This window comes from Hyperolius riggenbachi, chromosome 6 (assembly GCF_040937935.1).
Source record: "Hyperolius riggenbachi isolate aHypRig1 chromosome 6, aHypRig1.pri, whole genome shotgun sequence".
Lineage (NCBI taxonomy): Eukaryota > Metazoa > Chordata > Amphibia > Anura > Hyperoliidae > Hyperolius > Hyperolius riggenbachi.
Genome location: NC_090651.1, coordinates 221,222,741 through 221,240,844, shown reverse-complemented (window position 1 = coordinate 221,240,844; position 18,104 = coordinate 221,222,741). Strand labels below are relative to the sequence as shown.

The 18,104-nt window shown below is 43.2% G+C and overlaps 1 protein-coding gene across 1 annotated transcript; it reads right to left on the bottom strand.

Annotated features, from left to right (window-relative positions):
- Positions 1-6,626: 6,626 nt before the first annotated feature.
- On the bottom strand, positions 6,627-17,175 carry LOC137522652 (pancreatic secretory granule membrane major glycoprotein GP2-like). The gene is made up of 5 exons (XM_068242724.1): positions 16,941-17,175; positions 15,068-15,227; positions 11,791-11,872; positions 8,451-8,474; positions 6,627-6,952 (listed from the first exon to the last, which is right to left on the bottom strand). Exons 1-5 carry the CDS (start codon positions 17,129-17,131, stop codon positions 6,891-6,893), a joined length of 519 nt encoding a protein of 172 aa, XP_068098825.1. The 5' UTR covers positions 17,132-17,175; the 3' UTR covers positions 6,627-6,890.
- Between the last annotated feature and the right edge of the window lie 929 nt (positions 17,176-18,104).

Sequence of the window (18,104 nt, the reverse complement as noted above, 5' to 3'; positions counted from 1 at the left end):
AAAAGCCAAACAGTTCTCAAATAAAAAGAAAAAGCCTTTTTTTAGAAACCTTTTGCACAAAAAGGGAGGTAAGGAACATGATAAAAGTTCAGCTTTTCAAAGAAGATGGTTTCCCAAAGGAAAGGATAGAGGAGGATTTGTGCTCGGAAAATGCGAGAACTCTAAAGAAGCCAAATGACTCAGAGGTGGGAGGGAGACTATCTAAATTTATTTTACCTCCTTTTCTTGTCACTAATACAGCTTTCTTTTGGTGCTATTTGATTGCTGCTGCGATTTTTAGTTTGTATTATATTTATCAAAAAAGACATGAATTTTGTCAAAAAAATTATTTTTTTAACTTTCTGTGCTGACATTTTTCAAATAAAGTAAAATTTCTATATACATTTTTGTCCAAATGTATTGTGCTACATGTTTTTGATAAAAAAAAAAAAACTTTCAGTGTATATGTAATGGTTTGGGTAAAAGTTATAGCGTTTACAAACTATGGTGCCAAAAGTGAATTTTCCCATTTTGAAGCATCTCTAACTTTTCTGACCACCTGTCATGTTTCATGAGGTGCTAAAATTCCAGGATAGTATAAATACCCCCCAAATGACCCCATTTTGGAAAGAAGACATCCCAAAGTATTCACTAAGAGGCATGGGGCTTGATTCACAAAGCCGTGCTAACTGTTTAGCACGGGTGTGCTAAACAGTTAGCACGTGAAGTGCCGTTCGCTGACTTTTGCGCGCGCAAAGTGCCGCGGTCGCGCGAATCACAGCACTTTGCGCGCGCAAAAGTCCGCGAACGGCACTTCACGTGCTAATTGTTTAGCACACCCGTGCTAAACAGTTAGCACGGCTTTGTGAATCAAGCCCATGGTGAGTTCATAGAAGATTTTATTTTTTGTCATAAGGAAAATGACACTTTGTGACAAAAACATTTTTTAAAAAAGTTTCCATTTCTGCTAACTTGTGACAAAAAAAAATGAAATCTGCCACGGACTCACCATGCCCCTCTCTGAATACTTTGGGGTGTCTACTTTCCACAATGGGGTCATTTGTGGGGTGTGTTTACTGTCCTGGCATTTTGGGGGGTGCTAAATTGTAAGCACCCCTGTAAAGCCTAAAGGTGCTCATAGGACTTTGGGCCCCTTAGTCCACCTAGGCTGCAAAAAGGGGTCACACATGTGGTATCGCAGTACTCTAGAGAAATAGTATAATGTGTTTTGGGGTGTATTTTTACACATACCCATGCTGGGTGGGAGAAATATCTCTGTAAATGAGATTTTTTAGATTTTTTTTTTCACACACAATTGTCCATTTACAGAGTGATTTCTCCCACCCAGCATGGGTATGTGTAAAAATACACCCCGAAACACATTATACTACTTCTTCTGAGTATGGCGATACCACATGTGTGACACTTTTTTGCAGCCTAGGTGCGCTAAGGGGCCCAACGTGTATGGTGAGTTCATAGAAGATTTAATTTTTTGTCACAAGTTAGTGGAAAATGACACTTTGTGAAAAAAACAATAAAAATCAATTTCCGCTAACTTGTGACAAAAAATAAAATCTTCTATGAACTCACCATACTCCTAACGGAATACCTTGGGATGTCTTCTTTCTAACATGGGGTCACTTGTGGGGTTCCTATACTGCCCTGGCATTTTAGGGGCCCTAAACCGTGAAGAATAGTCTAGAAACCAAATGCCTCAAAATGACCTGTGAAATCCTAAAGGTACTCATAGGACGTTGGGCCCCTTAGCGCACCTAGGCTGCAAAAAAGTGTCACACATGTGGTATCGCCATACTCAGGAGAAGTAGTATAATGTGTTTTGGGGTGTATTTTTACACATACCCATGCTGGGTGGGATAAATATCTCTGTAAATGGACAATTGTGTGTAAAAAAAATCAAAAAATTGTCATTTACAGAGATATTTCTCCCACCCAGCATGGGTATGTGTAAAAATACACCCCAAAACACATTATACTACCTCTCCTGAGTACGGCAATACCACGTGCGCCTACGTGCGCTAAGGGGCCTAACGTCCTATTCACAGGTCATTTTGAGGCATTTGGTTTCTAGACTACTCCTCACGGTTTAGGGCCCCTAAAATGCCAGGGCAGTATAGGAAACCCACAAGTTACCCCATTTTAGAAAGAAGACACCCAAGGTATTCCGTTAGGTGTATGGTGAGTTCATAGAAGATTTTATTTTTTGGCACAAGTTAGCATAAATTGTTTGTTTTTTTTTTCACAAAGTGTCATTTTCCACTAACTTGTGACAAAAAAATAAAATCTTCTATGAACTTATCATACACCTAACAGAATACCTTGGGGTGTCTTCTTTCTAAAATGGGGTCACTTGGTGGGGTCCCTATACTGCCCTGGCATTTTAGGGGCCCAAAACCGTGAGGAGTAGTCTGGAAACCAAATGCCTCAAAATGACTGTTCAGGGGTATAAGCATCTGCAAATTTTGATGACAGGTGGTCTATGAGGGGCCGAATTTTGTGGAACCGGTCATAAGCAGGGTGGCCTCTTAGATGACAGGTTGTATTGGCACTGAAGTACGGGAAGCGCAGGATGTTCTCAAATCGTGACCTGGACATGGCAGCAGAGAACATGGGCATGTGATGTATTGGGTGCGTAGACAAATAAGACCGCAATACATTCTTTTTGACTAGACCCATTAAGGAGAAGGCCGCAAAAAATGTTACGTTCGGAAACTTGGAGTGGTTTCCACCGAAAAGGCTGCGCATGGTAGCTTCTTGGATTGGCGGTTGCGTATTGTGTGGCATAACAGTTGGTCTCAGCCACAATTAAGTCATAGAGACCAGCAGTGATCAGAAAAAAAAAATTCTGTCACTGCGGTGGGGCGGGTGAGGGTTTGGCCGGGTGATCAGAAGTAGTGTTGGGCGAACAGTGTTCGCCACTGTTCGGGTTCTGCAGAACATCACCCTGTTCGGGTGATGTTCGAGTTCGGCCGAACACCTGGTGGTGTTCGGCCAAACTGTTCGGGGTTCGCCCGAACTGCGGAATGACTAGCCGAACAGGGCCGAACAGGGCCCCTGTTCGGCCGAACAGGGCCCTGTTCGGCCGAATACTGCCCCCCTATGGGGTCGCAGGCATAAGGGGGGAGCATGCCCCGATCGCGGGGGGGGTCGGAAATTCCCCCCACCCCCTCCGCTACCGCTCCCCCCTCTGCCCGCTTCCCCATACAAAAGTTTAAGGAAGTAAAACAGTACCGGTGGTACTAGTGGGTGGCTGGCAGTGGGCGGCACTGTGAAGTGAGTGACTGAGGAGGAGGAGTCCGGAGAGTGACGCGTTGAGGGAGGCCGGGCAGCGGGCGGTTCAGCAGTAGTACGGTACTACTGCTGAACCGCCTGCTGCCCGGCCTCCCTCAACGCGTCACTCTCCGGACTCCTCCTCCTCAGTCACTCACTTCACAGTGCCGCCCACTGCCAGCCACCCACTAGTACCACCGGTACTGTTTTACTTCCTGAAACTTTTGTATGGGGAAGCGGGCAGAGGGGGGAGCGCTAGCGGAGGGGGTGGGGGGAATTTCCGACCCCCCCCCCCCCCCGCGATCGGGGCATGCTCCCCCCTTATGCCTGCGACCCCATAGGGCCCCCAAAAGCGGGATGTTCGGGGAGTTCGGGGTTCGGCCCGAACATGCCGAACATCGCGGCCATGTTCGGCGAACTTTCCCGAACCCGAACATCCAGGTGTTCGCCCAACACTAATAAGAAGCCCGCAGGGGGCAGATTAGGGCCTGATCTTATGGATAGGAGTTCTAGGGGGTGACAGGAGGTGATTGATGGGTGTCTCAGGGGGTGATTAGAGGGGAGAATAGATGCAATCAATGCACTGGGGAGGTGATCGGAAGGGAGCCTGAGGGGGATCTGAGGGTTTGGCTGAGTGATCAGGAGACCACACGGGGCAAATTAGGGCCTGATCTGATGGGTAGTTGTGCTAGGGGGTGACAGGTGGTGACAGGAGGTGATTGATGGGTGTCTAAAGGTGTGATTAGAGGGGGGAATAGATGCAAGCAATACACTGGCGAGGTGATCAGGGCTGGTGTCTGAGGGCATTCTGAGGGTGTGGGCGGGTGATTGTTTGCCCAAGGGGCAGATAGGGGTCTGATCTGATGGGTAGCAGTGACAGGGGTGAATGATGGGTGATTGATGGGTGATCAGTGGGTGATTAGAGGGGAGAACAGATGTAAACAATGCACTTTGGAGGTGATCTGAGGGTGGGTCTGCGGGCGATCTGATGGTGTGGGTGGGTGATCAGATGCCCGTAAGAGGCAGGTTATGGTCTGATCTGATGGGTGGCAGTGACAGGGGGTGATTGATGGGTGATTGACAGGTAATCAGTGGGTGATTACAAGAGAGAATGGATGTATACAGTACACCTGGGGGGGAGGTCTGGGGGGGTCTGGGGGGTCTGAGGGCGTTCTGAAGGTGTGGGCGGCTGATTGGGTGCCCAAGGGGCAGATTGGGCTGATGGTGTGGGTGGGTGATCAGATGCCCGCAAGAGGCAGGTTAGGGTCTGATCTGATGGGTGGCAGTGACAGGTGGTGACAGGGGGTGATTGATGGGTGATTGACAGGTGATTGATAGGTGATCAGTGGGTGATTACAGGGGAGAATAGATGTATACAGTACACAGGGGGGTCTGGGGGGAGGTCTGGGCAGGATCTGAGGGTGTGGGGGGTAATCAGGAGCCCCCAGGGGGCAGTTTAGGACCTAATCTAAAAAATAGCATTGACAGATAGTGACAGGGAGTGATTGATGGGTGATTAGGGGGGTGATTGGGTGCAAACAGGGGTCTGGGCGGTGGGCAGGGGGGTCTGATGGGTGCTGTGGGTGATCAGAGGGCAGGGGGGCAGGATTAGTGTGCTTGGGTGCTTACTAGGGGGGCTGCTCCCTGCCCTGGTGGTCCCTCGATCACTGGGACCACCAGGGCAGGAGGCAGCCTGTATAATATGAATTGTATACATTACAAAGCGTATTATATGCTTATGTCGCGGCAGATCGGGGGTTAACAACCCGCCGGCGCTGCTAATTGGCTGGGGGGTCGATGTCGCGGGTGGGCAGAGCCCATTGCAGGTGGATACGCGTGCATACAGCGCGTGATCCCCGGCCAGCTAGTTCAGAACGAGCCGCCGCCGATGGGCGTATTGCGGTCGTTCTGCACACTACTTTTCTGCCGCCCATGTGCTGCGGGCGGTCGGAAAGTGGTTAACAGTGTAAGAATGGCAACAATTTAAATATTCCCCTTGAAAATCAATAGGTGAATTTTGATGTTGTAGGCTCCACTTATTTTCCTGAATATTAATCGCAGTCACCCAGTGACCAACTGTGCAAAGTTTGAGAACCCTGCCATTAACAGTGTAAGAATGGCTGCAGTTTATATTCTCCCAGTGAAGTTTGTTTTTGGCTCCGCCCACTTTTTGTGACCTTGACACACAGTCACTCAATGATCAAGTGTGTGAACTTTCAGGTTCCTGGCATCAAAAATGTGTGAATGGAAGCAGTTTATCCACCAAGGAAATCTGGCTGTTTTTGGCCCCGTCCCTTTAGCGAATTTCGACCCCAGCCACCTAATGAACGACTGTAGCAAGTTTGAAGCCTCTGCCATTAACAGTGTAAGAATGGCAGCAGTTTAAATATTCCCCTTGAAAAGAAATAGGTGAATTTTGATTGGCTGTTGTAGGCTCCACCCACTTTCCTGAATCTTAATCTCATTCGCCCAGTGACCAAGTGTGCCCAGTTTGAAAACCCTGCGATTAACAGTGCAAGAATGGCTGCAGTTTACATTTCCCCATTTAAAATTATTGGCTGAAATTTGATTGGCTGTTTTATGCTCTTTTCCTGGATTTGTAACCTCAGTCACCAACTGACCAACTGTGCCAAGTGTGGGGACTCTGGCTTGAGTACTGTGAGAATGGCAGCATTTTACATTTTTCCCATTGACTTGAATGGGTGAAATCTGATTAGCCGTTTGTGGCTCCGCCCAGTTGTGCAGGGGGGACGCGAGACCCCCAGAACATATCATCCCAGGTAGTATGGGATCTGTGTACCAAGTTTCGTTGAAATCTGTCAAGGCGTTTTCAAGTGATTGCAGCACATACACACACACACACACATACATACATACGATTTTATATATATAGATATATATATATGTATATAATTTTGCCTTCTACATACTTGAATATACTTAGTTCATGTAAACGTTACAATTGGTGTGCATATCTTTTGCATATATGTTTGGCTTTTCATGGCACTATTCACCCCAGTTGCGCCTTGGGTCATCTTTTTTTGTTATTTGTGTGTTACTATATTGATTCATTGTATTTCGCCTGAACAAATAGTTACCGGCATTCTGCAGTCATGTGCCAAGCAGTGCAGGAAGAGAACATATAAGCCTGACAGTCGGATGCAAGATAACTTACACAGAAAGATTACCTTACATGAATAATTATGTCATTATATACAGTATTGGAAAATATTAAAGGATGCAAAACAGTATTACATCATTGCAAAGTTTATTAAATATGTGAGAGGTATAAAATATGCTAAGCGATACAACACATCCACATTCCATGTAAAATAAATAGATCAGACAGAACAGTAAGCACAACGGCAGCAAAAACAAAAAGTTTTACTATTAGGAGAGCATTATTATACAAGGTGCAAAATGAACAAGATGCAAACTTCAGCATCAGAAAGTGATTCCTTCAAAATGTAGCATTACCCCTGCTTTTGTATATGATAAGCAGAAAAAATACTAAGCTGTAAGAGCCCTTCTTATAGCTTCCGTCTGTGTACTTGGATGAGAACTTTAATGCTGGCATCATTAAAAGGAGTCCTGATATCCAGGTTGTTTGTAGTTTTGGGTGATTACAACAGCTTCACAAATCCCCAGGACATGATCAGGGTGCTCAGCATCCAGGAAACGGCACCTGTGATAACAAATACACCATGTTACCATTCTAGCGTCCTGCAGTCTGCAACTATTACTCAAAAACTAACAAAGCTCAGCTGCCTGTTGGTATTAGGTGCTTATCATTGGAATTTGCCGGCATTCAGTAATAACTAGATGCGATTGATATTGAAGAGTGGGGTTGGAAGTATGTTTAATTGGCTAGGCTGGAGGTCTGGGGACCCCTGACAGTTTTGCTCGGGTTGTTGGTACGTCCCTGCTACTAATGTTATCCAACACAGTTGTTAAGGATATGGCACACTAAAGTGAGAGCAGCTAGTTGCTCTCTTATGCCATAGTTGTAAGCAACTGCACTGGATATTACATAGCTCCTAACTGTCCCTTTTTTACAAAGAAGGTCAGTCTCTCTTTCTTCACATACATTATTAAAAGGCCACAGGGAAACATGGGTAATAGGATATCAGTAATTGTACATATATTCTATTATCCACTATAGCAGAATATCTGTAATTGTACTGATGATGTTGTGCTATCACCTATCACCCAAGACGTATGTTCAACTGAAAAAAGTTGTTTAATTGAATACACTTTATTCACATTACATTAATTGATATATTTATTATTTTCAAATATTAATATGAAGGACAATCTATTATGATAGAAAAGACCAGTGGGGTTTAAATTATAAACCTATGTTTTCTGTTTATGAACTTTTTATGGCATGCATGACTAGGGGGTGGCAGGGGTGTGAGTAGAGTAGAGGTGTAGAAGGTGCGGTACTTGAAATGACCATCTTTCTTACATCAGAAAATTGTGAGGTATGGATATTAGTAGCTGCTGTTAAATAGCTGCAACAAGTAGTAGTAATACAGTCTAAGCTCTATTGATTCACAATTTACAACTCTCTCTACCAGGTTGAGCTGAGATTTGCACATTAATGAATTCCTCTGCTTAGCTCAAAATGACCCGAACAACCATTTCTAAGTTTTGATGGGTTATTAAACTGTGCTAATAATCCTAGGAGACAGTACAGTGATTCTACAAAAAATGTATTTCCTATTGGGTATGTTCTGATTGGAAGAAATTCCCTCACTTCCCATCACTGATAAAAAGGAGGAGAGCAGAAATCTCCCCACTAGGATTTCAGGCAGGTATACATCCAGACTGCAATCATAACCTTTCCTAACGTTATCTGCCCTGGTGCAATTTCCACTTTGCCTTCATGGCAGCGCCCGCCCTGATTTCATGCTTAGGGGACTCTTAAAGTGTATTTTACCTTTGGTAAAGTTAAGAGGTGCCATTAAGTGGCATCATCCAACTTCTTCACAAACAAATTTGCACCAGAAAATACTGAGCGGGCAGGATGGGTGCCAAGCCATTAAGTAGGCAACACACATGCATTCAGTTAGGAGTATTCGGTAACTTTTGTGCAAGACTCAGATAAGGTAGAATATGGTTAATAACTCTCAACATAGGAATATTTACACCTGAGTATATATACATAAGATGATACTTACTGCTAGAAGAAATAGGGTAGTCATCTGTAAACCAAACAAAACATATTTATCAGTCTGAAGCATACAATGGATTTTAAAGATTAAATATGTTGATGGTATACTCTATTCTGCCACTTGATTAATATTCACACTTGGCCCTTTACTCCAACAACATTCTCAGGCTGATTCAGCCTGTGCCTTCCTTCCCTCTTACAGCTTGAACAGTGAAAATGGCTTCAAATCATAAAGGGCTGTTCCAGTAAAAAAAAAAATCAGGTCGGTAAAATACCGCATTCAGGGCTATATGCAATTCACTTTTTCACCTGAGTTTTCTCCTAGGTGATATTTTTAAACTTGTCAATAAAATGCCTTTTAAGCTACCAGAAAGCAAGAAAATACTCAAAATAATTTTGATAGTACCTTTTCACCTACTTTTTGGTACTTTTTTCGTTGAAAAGTACTGAAAAGTCATTATACTCGAAGATGAAAAATTATCTCCTGGGAGAAAAGTCAGGTGAAAAAGTGAATTGCATATGGCCCTCTGTATTTTAGGCTTTTTTTTGGCTATTTATAAAGATTTTTCACAGGTGCAGTAGAAGTTTGGTAATTCACTGAAAATCATGGTTTCAATTCACAAAGACCTGTTCGGTAACAGTAGAACTGCTGCGGAGAAGGTCTCTGTATTGTTACATGCTTCTTTTCCACTTCTGTGCAGTGATGGCATTACAATAGTAAAAGGCATCCCCAGGAACCCTCTGAATCTGTCTATTAGTCTTTATTAACATTTTATTTAATGGGCAAAGTTTAGATGAACTTCCAAGAAACATAAGACAGGCCACGTTTAGATGAATCCCCCACTTGCTCCTCCGCATCTTCAAAACTGGAACCTAAAGGGTTAAACGGCTGCAGCCTGCAGGGGAAATCTATTTTGTGCTGGCGCTCTCCTCTACGGCCTGGGGGGTAGAGAAGCTTGTCCCTCCCAAGAACGTCAGAGCAAATAGACAGAGAGTAGCAGGAGGTGGGGCTCTTCCTCCTGGCTCTCTGCTTCTGTCAGTCATGGGCTTTTGGATGCTGAAGTTGGTTTTTGAACTGGGCTTTACCACATGTTCTAATTTTTATTAATAGACATTTACTGACATGTGTTGAGGAATTACCACACAAGTTGGTAATTTACCTCACGGCTCTGTAATTTCAGCTTGCCATGCGGTAACAGCCTTTATGAATTGACATTTTACTAAATGCTCAGTAGAATCATCTGTTTTCTGCATTCTTTATGAATTGAAGCCAATGATGTAATCCAGCCAGGTACCAGCAGCAGCCTAACCACAGTGCCTGAAATCGGATACTCTGGATTCAGTGCTTCACATTATGTGATCTATACTTAAAGGAAACCTGAGATCACGAATATCCATGTATTTATAATTACCTGGGGCTCCCTCCAGCCCCAAGAGGTCCGTGGGCTCCCTCGCCGACCACACTGTTATCTTCTTATCGCTGGCGGTTATCTGCTGCTGGTAATCCGGCCTCGTGCCCCTGCCGTACTCCTGCAGGAGCATGATGGGGGTATGCACGGCCAGGCCTTACATGCGCAGAAGCACATGACTGATTACCAGCGGCAATAAGACGAACGGAGTGGCTGGAGAGGGATCTCATGTGGCTGGGAGAAGCACCAGGTAATTATACATGCAAGGATATTTTGTTTTGTTTGATATCTTGTTTTGTTGTGAGTTTCTTGTTTTGTTGTGAGTTTCCGTATGTTCTACCTGTATGTTAACCCATTTATCTATTGTGCAGCGCTGCGTAATATGTTGGCGCTTTATAAATACAATAAATAATAATAATAATAATAATATTTGTGATCTCAGGTACACTTTAAAGGCTACATTCACACTGGGGTGTTGTGGTGCATTGTGTCAAACAATATAATCTCATTGCTAATGTGATGCAACATAGCATGGTGCGACTGATCCATTAGCATAATGCAAGGCATGCTGCACGGTAATGGACAATGTGCATGTTTGCTGTTGCAGTGAAGCTTACTTTTCATTAACAGAATGCTTTACCGTATGCAGTGAATCGTAATGCACATTGCTATATTTGCCCCAGTGTAAACCAAGCCAAAGGCTGTCTGTGGACCAATATAAAATGGCAGATTGCTGGCTGGCTGGTAGTGAGCATTTGCGTCTCTTGTGTAAACCAAGACAAGATTTCTAGTAGCAAAAGTCTAATTTTAAACAAAAAATAGCGGCATCTGAATGCTCTGATTGCTATGGAACTTGATATTCTTAGATCTGCATCTTTATTTGGACTTTAATTGAAAGGCTCAAGTTCCCAGAGATGGCTTTAAATAGACAGCTCTTAAGGGGTTCATACACTGGTCAATTTCAGCCATTGATTGATCGATCGATTCTATAGAATCGATCGATCAGAAATCAATTCTTTCAAATCACCCAATCGATCGATTTGATCTATCTGACAGGATGGAAAATCTAGGTCAATCTGCTGCTGGCAGCAGATCGATGGCCTATAGAGTTGCATTAGATCTAAAGGTGGCCATACACTTATAGATTTGCAGCAGATTCGACCATCAGATAGATTTCTGTCAGATGCTTATCAAGTCGAATCTGACAGTAATCTATCTGATGTGTGCCACACAATAGGAACAGATTTCCAATAGATTTCAGAATGAAAGCTATTCGAAATCTATTGAAAATCGATCTAAATGCATTATTACACCGTTGAATCCAATGCAACTCTACGGGCCATCGATCTGCTGCCAGGATTTTCCATCCTGTCAGATAGATCAAATCGATTGAAGTTTATCGAAATCGAAATCAAATCGATCGATTGGCTGATTTAAAAGAATCGATTTCTGATCGATTCTATAGAATTGATTGATCGATTGATGGCTGAAATCGACCAGTGTTTGAGCCCCTTTACATTGATTTTCAATAGATTTCCAATAGATTTCAGAATGAAATCTGTTTCTAGTGTGTGGCACACATCAGATCAATTCCTTTCAGATTCGACTTGACGGGCATCTGACAGAAATCTATCTGATGGTCGAATCTGCTGCAAATCTATAAGTGTATGGCCACCTCTAGTTATTCAGCTCCTATCTGGGTACAGCTGTCAGTGATTTGCCCCAAGCTCCCATCTCCCAGCTTTGCAGGAACACCACAGATGTTCCCACACTGCTATAGGACACCAGGAAAGGCTGAATCGGAAACGGCCCCTTAATATGCTCCAAAATGTTCTTTCTTACAATGATCTACTAAAGCAATAGATATAAACCGTAGTACCATATGCATTGCATACTCTTTTACAAACACTTTTACAGGTAGGATATAAAATTACTTACATGCTAGTGCTGCTAGACGGAGGTCGACTGTAGCCGATGGGCCATCACTGGACGAGTCTCTTGCAGCTCTACCAGTGCAATCCTGTAACCAAAGAGCAACAAGGTCACAAGGTGAATGCATGGGATGGATGAACAAATGCTTTTCTCATTTAAATGTATTTGAAATTTTCTTTTCCATTCCAGTTTACAGACCACTGGGCTTGTCTTAAGTGTTGGGTATGAAATACAGACTGCCCAGACAACAACCCAGGAAGCTCCCTGTGTTTTATCTAACTTGTAGTGGACCTGAACTCTTCCACAGGACAGAAGGAAAACATAGAAAAATGCACCCTATATTAGTGATGAGCATAATGACCTAATTACGATTGCGTGAAATTCCACGTAATTTGCGAAATTACAATTAAGGCCGTAATTGAAATTTTGTGAATTTCACAAAATTACGTGGAATTTCGCATTTATGGGGAATTTCGTAATTACAATCATTTTTCATAATTACGATCATTTTCGTAACACAAACAAATCAGAATTTCTTGTTTAACACGGAAATTCATCTGTTCTCGAAATTGTGTTCCAGTCCAGAGCCTCCTGATACATTTAAAGCGACAGCACAATGCAGGGACCTTTGCATTATCAAATATTGCAAGGCCCAAAACCAAGTGTTTTAGCATGCATGACCACTAAGTGCACCTGTCTTAGGGCCCAAACCCACTAGAGTGATTTTGTGAGCGTTTAGAGAGCGATTCAAAAACGCTATCGATATCCCTAAATGCTCAGCTAATGTCAATGGATGGGCCAAAGTCCAATGGAGCGATTGCGATTACCAAAATCGCAAACCCAGGACATGCAGCATTTTTAGCGATTAGCGTTTCTGCAATGAAAAGTATATAAACGCTGACGTAATCGCTCATCAGAACCTACACAGAGCAATTTTGCTAGCGTTTTTAAATTACTGCATACTGTAAAACTAAAATTAATTGAAAGGACCAATCAGAATTAAAAACCCTAATCGCTACACAATTGCTGACAAAAAGCTGACACTTTTTAAAAATGCTACCAAAATCACCAGCAATCGCTCATGAAATTGCTTACAAACCTCTCATTAAGAACGCTAGCAATTGCGATTAGCGATAGAGTTTTGTAGTGGGTTCCAGGCCTTAGAAGTGGCTGCAGACAGAGCCTCCTGTTGCATTTAAAGTGACAGCACATGCAGGGACCTTTGCATTATCAGTAATTGCAATCAGTAATTGCAATCAATGACTTTCCTGAAATTAGGCATTACCTAAATGGGCATAATTTCTATTAGAAATTAAATTATGTCAATTTTCGTAATTAAAATAACTTTGTTTCTATAGAAAACACAAAATTACGAAATTTCACTTTAAATGCAAATTTGCGCTGAAACCGAAAATTCGCTTACGGAATTTTCAAATTACGGTTTGTATGCCAATTACGAATTTGTGTCGTAGCAGCAAAATTCGCATCCATAATTGAGGAAACGCGAAATTACGAACATTTCGGCTCACCACTACCCTGTATGTATTTAGAGAGTTTAGCTTGTCTAATTCCCACTCATTTGTGTCTAATCACAAGTCGTAATTTGATCTATTCCCTGTGTCACCTAATTGCCATGGCAGATAAGCTCATTTGAAAGCACAGGATAGGTCTGCTTCCTTGAAAGCAGGAATTAGAAACAGTGCAGATTTATTGTAGGATTTGTATCAGCTATAACAAAGAAATGTTTTTCTTTCAAGATTATTATGCTGTTGCATATCTTTTAGAGCAGAGAGGAAGTTCTGAGTTCAGGTACACGTTAAAGGGAACCTGAGGTGGGAGGCTGACCTATTGATTTCCTTTTTAACAATGTACTTTACCTGTCTGTCCTGCTGATCCTTTGCCTTTTAACTACTTGAAGACCATCTCACGCCAATGGGCGTGACCGCGGCGGCAGCCCCAGGACCGCCTAACGCCAATTGGCATCAAGTCCTGGAGCTGCAGTTTGGCAGGGAATGCGTGTGCGCATGCACGATCGTTGCCTGCAGTTTCACGGAGCGGGTCTCCGTGATTAGCCTGCTAGCCACGATCGCAGCTAGCAAGCTGTTTTCTGCCGAAAGGGGAAGTAATTCCCCTTTGTTTACCTATGTACAGCGCTGCGATCTCCTGCAGCGCTGTACGGCTGACACACGGCTGTCCCCCAGATTGGTTGCCCTATTTATGCAAAGCAGGTGGCGCCGCTTTAGATGTAATGTTATAGTGCGCAGGGCGCGTAAGGGTAATTTGGTGTTCCGGTGATCTTCGTACCCCAAATTACTTCTCTCTCCAATTTACTATAACTTGAAGGGGGAATAGTATTTAATGCTGCCGGGAATTTGAATGTCATTTGGCTCACCCTGCGTCCATCTCCACGCATATTTATGTGCCCCTCTCTAAGATAAAGTCTTTCCTGTGTCAGCTGTTAGCAGGTCCGTACAGGCTCCATACATTTGTCACCTAATAGCGTCCCCAATACTGGGTCCTCTCATCTCTTCTCTTCTTGAACACAGCCATCTGTTGTGCTGCATTCCTCCAGTACCCAATGCATTTCATGTGAGCCTTGCAGGGAAATGTTGCTGCAGACTGAGGGGCTGCTGTGAAGAGTAGTGGAGACATGAGTGCCCAGTGCTGGAGCAGGTATGTGTGCTCCGCTGAGCTACTATGCATCTGTGCATAGGAGGTGTCTGGGGGAGATGTGGTTTGGGTAGTGACACCTGTTGAGTGTGGGGATAGGGGTGGGAAGGTGTTATACTGGCACACTTGCTATGGAGATGCTGAACACACTTGCTGGGGGATTGTGTTACGTATTGCTATACTGGCTGCACTTCGCTATTGAGGGTGGGGGTAGTTTACTGACCATTATAATGTTGTAAACGGACAGCTTTTGCCAGGGGGCTGTTAGGGTTCTCACTGTAGGAGGTGGAGGATGGTTGGTAGAACTTAGGGTGGAGAGACATGAGTTTTGCACTGGGGAAGGGGGGGGGGGTAGATTAAAATGAAATGGGGCCCTCGGCAAGGTGGTAGTTTTTAATCATCATTCTGGTCCTTTTGCTAAGGGAGTAGAAGGATCAAAGAAAGTGACTGGTGGGCCCCTTGACACCCACAAATCCCCAGGCACCTGGCTAGGTTGCCTTTTGGACAATCCTGCTCTGCATGGTTTGTAGTTGGTTGTCTGTTTTGACTGGCTGCTACACAACACTTTCAGATAAGGAAATCAGAGAAATGATGTGTGTATAGTAAGTCTTACCACAGTACAGTTACTTGTGCAGAGTACGGCTTGTGCGTAGAGATTAACCGTTGGAGAACCAGCAATCTGGAAGACTTGTACTTCAAACCGAGACTCAGCATCAACTCCATTACTGACCACATGGAGAAGGCCGGCAGCATCACCGGTGGTGACTGGGCAACTGGAGGAGGAAAGCAGTCACCTGTCAATCTGCATTCTGCACGGTGTGTTAGACAACGCTACTCATGTACTATTTGCCCAGGAATAATGGGCTGTGTTTCACTCCAGAGCAGCAGTTTAATTGAGACATCTATTATCTCAAGACAAATCTAGCTGAAGTACACAGGAAATTGTTACACTTGTCATGACCCAAATGCTGGCCTGAGCAATGGTGAAGCATTAAACTATCACATTATAACTTTGAGAGAAACACAGCTTTAGGACTGGTGTGATTAAGTTAACTCATACACTATGAATATACTATGTATATACTATGTATATGTAAATTCTGCATGTCCTGCGATTTCAAAAATCGCAAGCTTTCTAGTAGGCTCAACACCAGGCTTACACTAGCAAAGTACCCGCGATTGTCAGAGCTTCAAAAACGTGCCCAAAATCGCTCTAGTGTGCCCTCGCCCTAGCAGCTGGAGATGGTCAATGAGATGAAAAAGTTGATACAGAATTATGCAAATTTTGCACGTAAATTTATGTAGCTTGAAATTTGACCAATCAAATTGCCACTTGGCGGAATTTGATTGGCCCATTTTCAAGCTGCATACATTTGCATGCATAATCCTGCATCAACTTGGAATTGTTTGCATCTCATTGACCACCCCGATTTCCAGTCCTTATTACCGGTAACAATGTGATTTACCACCTTTTGTGTAAGTGGTGCATGCGTGGAAGAATTTTTCCCTCATATCAGGCGTTCATTCCTCTGCTTTTCTCAGTGACAGCAGCCAATGAGATAGGAAATGACAAATAAGTGTAGAATGCTGAAGAACACAAGTGATCATCCAAGCCTGGATGGAATAAAAAAAAAAACTGATATGAATCGGCAAATGTTTGCAACCCCTGCCAGGGTCATATCAGAATGTGGTGTGAATGCTCTGTGAAGCCTGGTAGCCATAGAAACGGACAACATTAGGTGTCCGTTTCAATGCCAGCTTCGCTGCAGGGGTCCTTGCCGGGCAGCGTCATCAGTGATGCTGCGTTCCTCCACAGTCCTCCTCACAGGGCAGTTGCGTCTCACCGAAGAGGGAGGGTGCGTTTCACTCCCCGCACAGCAGATAATCTGCTGCTCTTTACGGCGCCTGGGGGATCAGTGTAACTGCACGATGGTGCAGTTGAAATTTGGAACAAACCTTCCAGCGCTGCAGAGAGGGGAAAAATGTAACGGCAGTTACAGCAACAGTGAAAGATGCCTCCTACAACTACATGGATTAGGCTGAGTCGCGTCGGAAAGGTACTTCTGCCGACGTGACTATAAAAGTATACCATGATGATGTCAGTGTAAAAAAAAAAACCCTGTACCTCACTACATGTAAACTACTATGCTCTACAAACAACTATGCATAGTACAGTGACTATAAAACATGATTTTTCGCCATAATGCCCCTTTAATGTTTGGGATATGGCAAGATTCACTCTATAGCTCAGCATTTAGGAAGAGGCTGTAGTACAGGTTCTTAACAGGGAAGGGATAACTGACTCAGGTCACCCTATATGTGGGCAATAACTAAGAATGCCTGTTTTACCATAGATTGCTATGTATGAAAGCAGAAATAAATAGCTGTGTACAGATAAGCCATGGTAAGTGTATACATCTCAGTGCTGTACCCAGAGTAGATGAAGAACTTATCATCATGTATACATCAGAATTCTGTAAACTTACCCATCCTTAAGCAGATAATATTGTGGGGTGTTGACATCTCCAGGAGTGGCATAAATGTCTGTCACTTTGACTTTAAAAACACTGGCATCCAGGCCTCCTGCAGTCACTGACACGTATATAGTACTATCTATAAACAGTTCTGTGGTCTCTGTGATTGGGGTGGAGAATGTACTACCAGTGAAGCCTGCCATAGTCAGTGGAACCTGAGCGTTTGATCCAGGGACAGTTATTGGTACGGTACTGAAAAATAAACATGCAAAAGTAGGTAATATAAGCATATATTTACAGACAAAATGCAGAACTTGGATAGTACTAATTTGCCTTAGTATTAAATACTATCTAGTCCTTGGAAGCAATAGACAACAATGGCCCTTATCCAATTCACTTTTCTGCCTGGAGATAATATTATTATACCTAAAAAAATTACTTTTCAGCACTTAGCAATTGCAAATGGTACTAGGAAGTAGGTAAAGAAGTAGTATGAAACTTATTTTGAGTAATTTCTTGCTTCATGGGAGCTTTTAGGTTATTATATTGGTAAGCTATGACAATATCTCTTTGGAGAAAACTCAGGAGAAAACTTAGTAAGATATGGGCCAATCCATTCTCATCCTCAGGATGGTGGTCTAGGCCCACCTACATAAATCTTACTTTTTGTGCATTACTACAGATAAATGTGTGGATACACCTCAAGCATAACAACTCTCTCCTCGTCCTCAATATAGATCAACTAGACAAATATTAGATTTATTTGCATGGGCATCTCAATCAACACAACTACCCAGTTTATGATAAGTAAGCTTATAGTGAAATTGCACTTTTCTTAAAAAACTGCTGAACCCACATTTCATAATTTCATAATCTAATGTTAAAATGCACACTTGAGACAGAGAAGCCTGAAGACACACTATGAAGTGGACCTGAACTCAGAACATCCTCTCTGTTCTAAAAGATACACAACACCAGCATAATAACCTTTAAACAAAAAAACATTTCTTAGTTACAGCTGATACAAATCCTACAATAAATCTGCACTGTTTCTACTTCCAGCATTGACCTTACCCTGCACTATAACTTTTTACACCTAAACTCACCTATGCTGTCCTGTCTGCTTTTTTTTTTTTTTTTTTTTTTGTCTGTTTGCATTTCAAAGATTGATATTTT

Bases quoted from the DNA above. Each gene is read 5' to 3' on its own strand.
- LOC137522652 (XM_068242724.1), bottom strand. From the start codon at position 17,131: ATGGCAGGCTTCACTGGTAGTACATTCTCCACCCCAATCACAGAGACC. The intron at 15,228-16,940 runs GTAAGTTTACAG...TTCCTCCTCCAG, and splicing joins TATTATCTGCTTAAGGATGG to TTGCCCAGTCACCACCGGTG. The intron at 11,873-15,067 runs GTAAGACTTACT...CTTTGGTTACAG, and splicing joins GCACAAGTAACTGTACTGTG to GATTGCACTGGTAGAGCTGC.